The 12849-nt window shown below is 35.4% G+C and overlaps 1 protein-coding gene across 2 annotated transcripts; it reads left to right on the top strand.

Moving 5' to 3' along the window:
* Nucleotides 1-965: 965 nt before the first annotated feature.
* On the top strand, nt 966-11693 carry LOC105335454 (coadhesin). Of its 2 annotated transcripts, none has more exons than XM_066081519.1 (12): nt 966-1229; nt 2640-2776; nt 3029-3131; nt 3772-3918; nt 4218-4388; nt 4876-5046; nt 5185-5358; nt 5563-5739; nt 7890-8021; nt 8817-8888; nt 9516-9611; nt 9858-11693. In XM_066081519.1, exons 1-12 carry the CDS (start codon nt 1163-1165, stop codon nt 9905-9907), a joined length of 1497 nt encoding a protein of 498 aa, XP_065937591.1. In that variant the 5' UTR covers nt 966-1162; the 3' UTR covers nt 9908-11693. The 2 variants fall into 2 exon arrangements, with proteins under 2 accessions (XP_065937591.1, XP_065937593.1); XM_066081521.1 differs by having other exon boundaries at nt 967-1229; nt 9516-9586; nt 9858-10007.
* Nucleotides 11694-12849: the final 1156 nt, after the last annotated feature.

The following is a 12849-nucleotide window of genomic DNA, read 5'->3' as shown; positions in this document are numbered from 1 at the left end:
GTTAAAAATGATACTGACTTATCGATTTGCACATAAAGGGAGGGGACGGGCCGTCCCTCTTTGCATGCTACGTGCATGAAAGAGACACAACTTACCTAACCTACCCAGTTTGTCATTAGTTACTGAACTTGCACCATGCATGCACCAAGACGAGGTTTCACCAAATAGCTTCAACAATTCATCTTCTCTACTAGGAGTGTTTATGGGCCTTTGAAAGGTTAAGGGGGTTGCAAATTGTTTAAATGGTATAGGATGCTGGTAACTACATGTCACCGTACAGAATTGTGTCGAAATTAATGACCCTAACTATTTTACAGTTCATCTGTGGATTTTATAATCTGACAAGATTTCACTTTACAAACTACTTTTTTTTAACAAACTCTTGATTAACATACTCAAAAATAGATAAACTGGATGATTTACTTCCATATATGACTAACAATATCATTGAGAGCATCGTCCTATAATACACCGATCGACGGTCAACAACATTTTTCACGTATTCAAACTATTTCAACAAGATTTGATCTCATTGTTATCCTGATCAGAGAGGAATTTAATTCCGTGCAGTGCACTATATGAAGCTTGTTTATTCGATCAAAACAAATGACCTAATTTATTTATATAAAATATGATGGTTGTGATATCTTGGTTTGGCGAGAGGTGATAGAGGACAATATGCACATTATGTTTCAGAGATTTGACACCTGTGGTATTTAACCGGCAGTTAATGCACCTATAGTCCCTAGGTACATGTATTCGTACCTTGAAAAACAACCGATTACTGACCCAAAACTCAAACACTTGGGGGATAGTAATCTCGTAAAATGATTCATTGAATGGGTCTGAGAAAATCGTAAATACGCGGTAGACAAATATATAAGTATATACACCGCCCCCGCACGCAAATGGAATATATTTATTTACAGCGCGGACTCCATCTACCCCATTCATGCATTTTAAATAATAACCATTGTTAGTTGCGGAGGGAAATTAGCACGTAGATATTTTTCACAGAAATCGAGAATTCCCAGGGGGAAGTTTTGGATAGAAAAACGGTTTCCGATAATCGCTGATGCCGTCCGTGTTGCATCGATCTGTTTGTTCAGTTTCTCTAGATATTGAAACACTGCGGTAGTTCCAAAAATATTCTCCCAAAAAGATGAAGAATTTTGAGTTTTATGTGTTCGCTCTGGTACTTGTGTCTTTGGAACTTATTGCGACTGATGGTAAGTAAAAGAAAACGTTGCACTGTATCTTCGTTAAAAAAATCTGTTTGTTCTCTCTTTCTTTGTCTCTCTCTATCTCAACGTACCCGCTTCGTATGAAAAGATGAAATATCTAGCGTCAAAATTTGTTTTATTTCAAAATTATATAGATATAATGGAATGGCACAAACATTATGATGAAAAAATCATAGTGCTAGAAAAATAATTAAAAGGGCGAAACGGAAGGAAAGAAGAAAAAAAGACATTGGAAACCAAATATCGCACACTAAATGTTTATTTCTGAAAATCTGTAGTTTAGTCTGGTGAATCCCAACAGTGTCTGACATCAAAGCGCGAGGGGGGCATCTGTTGTTCTGTACAACGTCTGGCACAGACAATAGACAAACGCATCCAAACGTCTGTCTCAACCCTGCCCTATATTACGTCAGAGGGACACACAAGATTCTGTCAAAGCCAATTTTCTTCTTGGCGTAAAATAGTGCGCAAGGAGTTTGCGTGCTCTTTGGAGGGTTGTAGAGTGCTTTTATGCAGTGAGCTTTACCAGGAGTATAGCAGATACTTAATACATAGGTTGCATATAGGGAATAACTGTGGTATAAGTTTATGCATTTAAATGATAAAATCCAAATTTCATATTGGAGTATCATTCTTTGGTAATGATAGACATTTGAGGAACGAAAACTTTATTCCGATATATCAAATCCATGGAACATTTCATCTCAAGATCATTCAATTTATCGGGGACAAAACTTCTCAAAGACGAGCGATTTGTATAAATGTAAAATCGATGGCGAGTTTTGACGGGACATTATATCCTTGATTGTCTGAGATTTCCTGAATTAGGCTCCAGGGGTCGATTCCTTGTAATTGTAGACAATTGTGCTAACTGTCAGAATGGTCCCTTAACCATTCCCTGCAATCACACTGGCGACTACTGTTGTGAGTCAACACGCACTAATGGCTGCCGTTTTGTTCGTGTGCAAGCGATATGATATTTGTATTGAAGAATTTGCTAACCTCCGAAAACGGCCCCAGTAGTGTTTTGATAATCATTTTGAGATTTTGTAGACAATAGATTGAGAACTTGGCTTTTGACATGCTACTTTTCAATAGTTAAATTCAGCCGGGACAATGCATGATTTGATATAGCTGTTCACAATTAAGAGTTTACATGGGAACCTGAATTTAGATTTTTTTTCTCATAAAATATATTGGCACTCTTGATATGTACATGTAATCTTACATATTAAGTAGGAAAATGAACTTGAGACCAATAATGTGAATTTCTTTACGAACGAGAAAAATTTATTTATGCATTCTTTAAAAATTAGTCAGTTGTAAACTGAAAATACGAACCTGAAATTGGAAATTTTATAATATTTAATAATTTTTATTTCATTGTTTCAACAGCACAGTTTACTTGTTTCCGAAAATATCGGGAGAGGAAGGGTAAGGAATTTTGCAAAGGTCCATTGAAGAACAGGAAAAAATTCAACTCACCAGAAACTTGCTGCGCTAAAAAGGGCAAAGGGTTCGCCATGTCAATGGTAAGCCGTTTTATTGATACATCATAATAAAATCATTTTTTTTCCTGAACATTTATCATAGACGGTTATTACTTTCTGAGAATTCCATTTATCGAATTCGGTGATTTAAAACCCAAACATCTTTTGAATGCACTTTCTGAGAATTCCATTTATCGAATTCGGTGATTTAAAACCCAAAAATCTTTTGAATGTACTGCATGGTGAGTGAGTACTTTAAAAAGCTTTTAACAATCCTTTACTTTGAATCCATAGGTCAAACTTGGTGGAAAAAACAAATTCCAATGCATGTCCTGCAGCGTTTTAAAAAAGACAACCTTGGCACCGACATTCCCGCCCACGCCGGAAGTGACGACAGGTACGCACTAAGTTTACAAGCTTTTTAATCTGCCAGTACCATCGAAGCGATTTAAAAAAAATTCTTTGAAATATCTGAAATTGAATACTGCGGTGTCATTAATATATAGGCACCAGTTTTAGTGGGCTTAGTCAAAATCACAGTTTTAAGGATATGTAAATTTGTGATCATTGATCCTATCAAAACAATATAATAAGATGTTGAACTTCAGTTAAGTTTTGTAGAACAACTCAACAAAGAAATCCACGAAAACTATTAATAATATTCAACGAATATTGATGAAAACACAGTAACATTTTTTGTCATAATTCCATGGTAGAGCCGAAGATTCGTAATTATTCCGTCGTTAAAAAGAAAAAATAATATATTGAAAGAACAGTCACCAATAGAAATCAGTTTTGGGTATTATCTTATATTTCTATAAAGTCAGAGATCTTCTTTTAAAATAGACCAATACAGTCTTAAAATGGCCACAAACACCCAGCCCTTAGGCCTCTTAAGTTCCATGTTCTCAAAGCAAGAGATTTTTGAGCGGTTCTAACGATACTTTTGGTTTGCAAATATACCATAAACATATGTGGACCTAGAACTGTTATTGAACATCATATTATATTATTATATGTTTGGTATATTCCTGTAGGGCTGCCGGAGTGGGGCCGCTGGAACCCGTGCACCGTGACGTGTGGATACGGTTGGCGGAACAGATACAGGCTGTGTGACGACTGTGACAAGAACCACTTCAACTACGTCCAGTCCCAGCCCTGCCTGGTCAACTTCTACTGCCCGAGTGAGTGCGAGCCCACCCTGACCCTGATTAAATCTCGATAATAATTTAAGATATCGGGGAATGGTCAACTCATTATAAAACATTGCATACAGTCTTAATGAATGGGTTTTAAATGTATATCTTCTTTTTTTTTTTTTTTTTTTTTTTTACATTTTTCATTAATTATCTTCCGGATATAGGAACGTACACCAATGATATAAACTTGCCTTTTTTAAAACGTTATGAAATTTCTATGTATAATGATATTATATTTTAGCTAGTTTTATTGGATTTATAAAGAATGAAATCTATTATTGCAGTGGACGGGAATTGGGGTAACTGGATGGGGTGGAGCAAGTGCTCGGCTGACTGTGGGGGAGGAACAAGAACCAGGGTCCGCCGATGTAACTATCCCCCACCCACACACGGCGGCAAAAACTGCCCGGGGCCAGGGGTGAAGGAGGAACCTTGTAACGAAGAGCCATGCAAAGGTAGCCATTTTTCTGAATGACGTCATGAGTTGACTATAGGTTTTTTTTTGGAAACGAAGCAATTTTGTGCAAAATTTTAGCTCTCTACTTCCTCTATTCTTTGTAATTTATTTAGGTCTCTAAATTAATTGCCCACACAATATTACGAATAGCAATAAGAGGTTAATTATTGTCATGCTTCCCTTATGTGTGCCAATTATGTTAAAAGTGGTAGCGAAATGTCATGAATGGGTTTCAAATACCCAAGTTTGGGGAACTGATTTTTGAATTATCTTTTCAAGAGTTTATATATCGTGTCACATAGTACACTAATTTTATTTGATTACTGCTATCAATTTGTAGATATTTTTTAACAAAAACAAAGTTCGGTAACAAAATGAGTATACGATGGTTATAACATTTGTTTTGCATTTTAGGATGTATTTGTGATTGGTTTCTATATTTTTTGTTTGTTAATTTTTCATTTGATGTATTATCTTCACGATAGTTGATGGACATTGGGGCACGTGGTCACAGTTTACGCTGTGTAGCGCCACCTGTGGGTCAGGAACCATGGTGAGAACTAGAACATGCGACAACCCCCCGGCACAGTTTGGCGGAAAACAATGCAATGGGCCTCCTTACGAGGAAAAACGCTGCAAAAATAAAAACTGCCCATGTAAGTCAATACATCTTTTCTTAAAGATTAATTTTAAATTGATGAAGTAAATAAAATGTCATGAGATGCACTAGGATTTTATTTACGAGACAGTTATAATTGAACATCTCAACTTTTAGTTGTGAATATTTTTCTTAGTACATGGCGGATGGTCCATGTGGGGGCCCTGGAGTGAATGCTCCGTCACGTGCGATACAGGCGTGGTGACGCGCACGCGCACTTGCGACAGTCCCCGCCCCCTGTTTGGTGGCCGGGAGTGTGAGGGATCCGCCACTGATACCAGGGATTGTACAGCAAACAAGCAATGTCCAGGTAGAAACTATATACAAACTAAAAATATAACCACACTTTATTTAGGTTCAGCGGTTACAAGTTTATTTTTATAGCATTTCAAATGTGATTTCTATAATGTGTTATTTTAAAGTCTCAAATTTTATAAGTTGTTAAAGGGGGAAAAGAACCAAAATTTCCTAAAAAGTGTTTTGTGTTTATACATGTAATATCTTAATTTTCCAGTGCATGGTGGATGGACCTCTTGGACGCTACAAGGACGTTGCAACGCGCCTCGATGTGAAACCGGAACTTCAATTCGATCGCGCAGCTGCACGAATCCTCGGCCAAGAAATGGCGGTCGGCCGTGTGTCGGTCGATCGTACAGCAGGGAAACGTGTGTGAACGACGAGAATTGTCCCAGTAAGCGATGAGTGTTGTGTTGGATGTTGTGCCACCTGCTGCAATCTTTGACCTTGATATTTGCACTAGTCAGTGCTAATTTAACTGCCTGTTTGTTGTTTTTTGTTGTTGTTTGTTATTGTTGTTATTGATTTCATTGAAATATATCTCTTAGTATTTTTTCTCAGTATTTTTAAAAAAATTTAACCACTAACAAACATGGATGTTGTAGACTATATACAGTGTACTTTCCAACACATTCACAAATACCGAAGTCCCTGTCAGGGTAACTTTGATTTTTAAATAAAAATCGGTAAGTGCCTTGCATGTATTTTCTTTACTGAAGCTATATAAACCGTTTGTTTTTATCCTATCTAGTTTGCACCCCACCCCGAAATGACAGTTTCTTCTTTGTAGCATTCATCATCTACTGTGACATACATGTAATTTAACTGTAACCTTTCGGACCAACTGTATTGGGGTACCTGTTTTCAAGCTTCACGTTATTTTATTGAATATTGTAGACTTCAGGCACGTGGCATCGCGGCGGGGGGAGGGGTGGTGGGGTCCTGGCTCTCCACTTTCCATTTTCTTGTATCAAACAATTTTTTTCAGAATTTTGCAAACATACAATTGAATTATAGCGGAGTTGCCCCCCCCCCCCCGCAACTTTTCATGATTCGGAATTGTCTTTTTTTTCTTTCTTATTTTTTTGGCTTGTCAAGATTTTTTTTAAATGAGGTTGCCCCTCCCGCCCCTCCCCAAATTTTCAAAAAAGATGCAACGTGCCTGAACTTGAATATGAATAATAATACCGATGCCTATGTTTATATGCAATAAAACTACACGACTACGTCTTCACATTCTATAACGTATTCCTTTATCAGCCATACTTGATTATTTTGGTCTTTGTTCCATCCCTAACCCACTCAGATAAAACCGATTTGTTTTTTAATAAATAAATAAATTAATTAATTAGTTAATTGACTGATAAACTATTATGTAGAATTACTTTCATAAGTTTTATGGATACCCTAAATCTCAAATCATGAAAAATTACTATTCGAACAACTATATATTTCACGAAATTAGCCTCCTGCGAACCTTTGCATTTTGGAATATGCGCAAAATGTTTACTCCACAATCTAATGCACAATATTCCATATAAAATAACTATAAAATTATGAGCTATCGTGATACATAATATGTATATTTTTTATGTGATTTTTTTATGAAATGAATAAAAATGGTTAAAATTTGTTTTTTCTTTCATTTAAGACAAACTTAGGTAAAGAATAGATAACTCTGTCCATAGTTACATGTACATCTTTGATAGTGATGTTTCTTATCTGTACATGTAATATGTATCTTTGACAACTATTGCTGATATCATGACGAAAAAATCAGTCTGAATTGATCATTATGTTCCTTCCAACCTGAGTGTTGACAATCTAAGACTTGGATTTTATATACTTGTAAAAACGCTAAGAGTTATGTGTCTTCAAAGACACTCCTTAAATAAAGGTCTAGTTATAAAAAAAAATCTTTATATAGAAGAAATTACGTGTCTTACACTGACCAAGTAGACCCAAAATTTAGAAGACTCCATTTTACTTGATGGATGTACAAATTACCGTACCTTTGGAAATATGGTATATGAAACGTCCACGGTGGTTTCAGGTAATTGTTCTGGCCCATAGGCCTCAATCTAGTTACAAATTTAACATAACTGAAAAATCAATATAAAGTATAATGTTTCAGAGTCAAAGGGTTTTTAAAAAGAGCATTCCGACTACAAATGTACAACTAATGAAATGGTAAACAATATATTATACATTGATACATAAAACAAAAAATAACCAGTGCGCGTTGTTCCAATTTACTAGCATTGCTTTTGGCGACAGACAAACGGGGTTTCTCTTTTATGTTTGGTTAATTTTGCTTTCAATAGAAATATCAATAATCATATCTTGAGAGAAGATTAAAAGCTAATATATAGAATGAAGATTAAAAATCTAAGTAAATTAAACACACCACATCAGGGCATACCTATTGGTGTTGTCACCAATTCACATGGTGGAGAAAAGGAAATAGAGATCTTTGAATTTCCTGAAGTTAATATATTAAAAAGGGAGTTGATGCTTCAATTATTCTGTTTGATTTATTGATAGAGTCTGGCGAGTGGTGTAATTGGAACGAGTGGTCACAGTGTACGGCCACGTGCACGGGCCTCAACTCCATGCAGGTGCGCCAGAGGTCGTGTCAGTGCCCGGGGCCCCAGGCAGGTGGCAGCGAGTGCGATGGTGAGACGTTTCGCATTTATAATACTTTCCTTCTTTATTTGAATCCTCCATTTCATTTTGGTCTTTTTTGACAAGAGGAGCATAGCTATAGGGGTGCTCAATCCCAAAAATAAATGAATATGTAGGGCAAGGTGTGTTCGAATGTATTGTACAATGAACCAAGGTTCTTAGTGTTCACCCAATGAAATGTTTTAACTATATGGAGCAGACACATTTGTTTGTCATGCCGTTGGGATGGCCGATTTCTACCGAACTCTCAAAATTATAAGACCGATGTAGCAATATTGACCTCTAATGACAACCCGAGACCTTGACCTTTGGTTGAGACCCGCGATACCTTGACCTTTGCTGGATATCGCAAACAATTCATTGCTTGGTTGACATCAGATTGTTTTAGGTTGCCGATAGAAACACTTGCAGAGACCCAAAAATATGTATATATAACCTTTTATTGCTTAATACTTGTATTTAAAACAACACTGAGGACGAAATGAATAGCAGATTTAAAGTGAGTACAATCTGATGTAGGAACACTCCAATTTTTAAGCACCGACATTCCAACGGCTCTGGATGTTTCCTCAATGACCACTCTGTCTATTTTAAGTGTTTCACTTTTAAAACTGGTGTTTCATCTGTGCTATGAATGAGAAGACATATCGGGTACAATATGTTAATTTTTTAAAGAACATTTAATCTAGTTATTTTCAAATTATTCTATTTATCTGGGTGAGCCCTTAGAAGTTTTGGTAAGTGTATACATTGATTGTGGAGTATACTTTTTCTATCCTATTGTAGGAAGCAAGTACGAGGCCCGGGAATGCGTGAATGTCCAGCCCTGTAACCCTTACGGCGCCTTCGTGGGTCAGAGTAAGTCAAGTATTAATGTAACAGTGATTTTTAATGGAATACTCATAAAACGTGAATGATGCAAAGCACAGCTGTATCTACTAATATAGTTTAGTGAAAATGAGAAAAATAGTCGCCCAAGCAGCCGCGCACTGGTAACTAGTATACTACAAATAATTTTTTTTGGACCTTTCACGAACGCCATACGAAAGTTTACCTTTACAATTATTTTATGAACATCGGAGGCGATATGTATGCATGAACATGTGTACATTTTTTTTGAAATGCGATTAATTAGAGATGTATTTCAACATAAATACTTTTTGGAAAATATTGAAAATTATTAATGTCCTTACCTAACAATCCAAATTTAAACACTGATCTTGGAGAGGAAAAGAATCGATCTGTAACACCCTAGAATATTAACGTGAAGGAAAGTACATCATATTTAAAATATATCCACAAATTGTGCAATATTTTAAAATAATAGCATTTTGATTATTCCTAATACGGTTAAAAAAAAGGGGGGGGGGGACACTAAGTTCAAAATTCATGACTTGTAGATCAACAGCTGATGCTTCAGTGTATTGGATCGCTTAAAATTTAATTCGTGATTTTTAATGTTTTCCGTTGTTGTTTTTTTTGAAGGAGGAAGAAAAGATGAAGATTCCTACAGTACTTCAGTGAACACAACGGAGGATGCCGGGAAAAATGATAAGGTCAGGAACTATAGCATTGACAGAGGTTTAGCAAATTTCTTAACAGAGCGATTACTTACAATTCAATTTCCTTGCATTCAAAGATCCAACAATAACCTCCTTAAAAATAGTAATAAAGTATGGTTGGATCTTTGCCTAACCTAATGTTCGTATTTCAACGTGTAATGGCTTTGTAAAATTAAGAGACTCATATTGCTAAACATGTACCCGAATGATTATGGGTTTAAAATAAAAAGTATCTTAATCAAAATATGACGAATTTGCTTTGAAGGATATGAAGGTCGTGATATCGTGAGAGAAACTGGAAACCAGTTTGATTGAAAAAGACAAAACAGAAGAAAATTGTGTACTTGAAAATTTCAAAGAACATTTTGTGGACAGAAAATTATAACTGACCATGTTGGTAAACACTAAAAACTCCTGGTGGTTTCAAAAAGACCTATGTTCATGCTGGAGAAGTACGAATTGTTATAATGATTCATGAATGTATATAAAATATATACCGTGTCAAATAAAGTTTAATCGCGACAAATAATGCTTCATCAGATCATGAATACATTGTATTGTGTGTTTGTACGTATATATTGAGGTGTACATATTTTGTTCGTGACTGTATATGTATATACGTTCCGTGTTCATTATTATTGTGTTTTATATGCTGTTTTTGCTAATAAACCCTTTTTATAAAAATTATTTTTATTTTTAATTAATATCACTTCGTTAGAAACTGTAACTTAATTATAATTATGTAAATAAGGAAGAGGAAAAAAATGAAATTATAGCTATATCAATTAAGGAACATATTGCCTATTTTAAGGGCTTAGTGGAAATCCCGATGAGACTTTATTCCCATGTATTTTTAAAATTTCGAACTAAAGTTAAGGAGCCCGTCTCTTTTGATTACTGCATTAGTCATACTAATACCGATGGGAACGGAACACTTATATATATATCAAAATAAAACATGCACGCAATGTCAAAAAGTCGTGCGCGTGAAAAAAGAATGGTTCATTAAGTAGGCAGTATGCTATTTCTTATGCTCATCTTTACAATCATCTTTTTAGAAACAAAGGAAAAAAGGCTACAATGATAATGCTTTTCAAAACGTTTGTTATTTGCATTGTCCCCGTATTCCTAATTGTTTTCCCTATTTCACAATCGACATCAATTTTACTACATGTAACAATCCGATAATATCATAAACATTAATTCAAACTTTGACGTTCAGTCTTGAATGGAAGGTTTTCTGTCATTGTTTTGCACAACAGCTGACGTGGAAACAATTATTAAACATCTGTAATAATAATATCCTTCTAGTTATACAACCTGCAATTTAAACAGGAAACTTGTTTATATTATAGCCAAAGGATATACCCTTTGTGGTTAATGCATGTAGGTACCGGTTTGTAAATATATTTACATCCTTATAGAGGACCTGTACGGTACAACTCGCCGAAGGTGGCCTGTTTATAATATAAACAACATAACTTGACATCTCCGTGGTTTCACGTGTTCCTACCAACCATCCATATCAGGGGTGGTTAGAGTAAATATTCCGTGTTTGTTGTGTTTTCAAGTGAAAAGGGGGGACAAACATTATCTGGGATGAATTTAACCAACTGCCATTCCGTAAAACTTTATTCGGAGTTCGTGAGAAAGAGTGGAACGTACGGGTTCGTTAATAGAAGTCTGCCTCACATTTCTGGATATATTCTGAAGCGGTTCATAGCCCACCTAAAGGGTGACAAGGAACTCTCGGCTCCTGCCGTCTACGGCGTGTTGCTGGACCTGGAACTCTGCTACGAGACCGTATTGGGCTTTAACCCTTTGTTGGATATTGCCAACAAACCTTTGAAAGACCTCGACCTTAACGAGCTTGATGTGGTAGAAAAGACAGATGATTTTACGTTTAGAACTAATTAGCAAAAAGATTTTGTGTTAGTATTTCGTAATTTTTCATTGGTTAAACAATTACTAAAGATTTTAAGTAGTATTTTTTTAATAACGGTAGCTATGTTTTCCATTTATAAATGTGTGCTTACTCAGAGTAATTTATTGTAAACTGTTCTCTTTTGATGCCATAGACATGTATATAAAAAAAAAAATAGATGATGAAACACTAATTATGTTTTATGCATGGAAAAATATCACGTACACCTTCTATGATTTCCGCAAACATGACGTTCATTTAAATTTATAAGGAAACTAGGGGCAACAACAAGTTTACACATAGTAAGGAAACACCATACAGGAAGGCTTCCGTGTCATATAGGGTTTGTTTGTGTGACTGAAGAGGTTATTTTAATTGTGATAACTAGTTTTTTATTAGATTTAATGTTTGTTTTCGGTAAAATCTCCACACCGTCTGTCTCTGTGTCTGTTTGTCAGCTTGTCTGTCTGTCTGTCTGCTGCAACTTTCCCCAAACACTTAAAGTTGTCGACATTCCAAGCAAGTTTATTGAATTTGGAACAGTGTTAACTTAGAAAAGGTGACCTGCTAAAAATATGAAAAAGGCGAACGCTGACATTGGCGGTATAGCATAAACTCTTCATTGTAAATTGTAGAAAAAAAGATAATTGTGACCCACGGAAAATGCCTAAGTCATTATCCGTTTCATAAGATTTATAAAAACTCCGCATACTTATAACAACATTCTGCGAGGTCGGGAGTCGGTGGTACGAGCGCCTTGACCATCGCTATCCAACTGCCTAATTACTGAACTTCTAAAGGAGACGTGTCCATTTAATTAAGACCTCCTCAAAATTATTCATAGTGTGATTTTATCATGTGAAAACACTATTTTTTATGGATTATCGGTTGCTTGTTTCATGTATGAAATCAAACGGTCAATGACATATAATATCTGATAATGCATTATTAGGCCAAATGTCTTTAAATTAACTTAACCTTTCTTCTTACTATGAGTTTTATTAAATACTGACGGTTAAGAATTTCAATGAAACCACAGAATATTATTTTAATTCCAGATATTCTTTGGTTCAAATAATGTTTTTAATTTTTGTATATAATGCATGTACCTCAGTGCATGAACGCATTTTTAGTAGTCATAAAGCAGATATCATACATAATTATAATGTGATATATCTTTCAAACTTTATTCATTAACTGGTAAAAATGTACAAAGAGTGTAAACAATTTATAAGGAAGTGAGTGATTTCATTTGATAGCCCGGGTCCTTTTCCAATCATCATCTTAAGGATGTTGGCCCCTGGAATTTTAAAATATGACAATCTCCCCATAT

The sequence above is a fragment of the Magallana gigas genome, chromosome 4 (assembly GCF_963853765.1).
Source record: "Magallana gigas chromosome 4, xbMagGiga1.1, whole genome shotgun sequence".
Lineage (NCBI taxonomy): Eukaryota > Metazoa > Mollusca > Bivalvia > Ostreida > Ostreidae > Magallana > Magallana gigas.
Note: the sequence above shows the minus strand (reverse complement) of the source record. Positions and strands in the feature narration are given on the sequence as shown.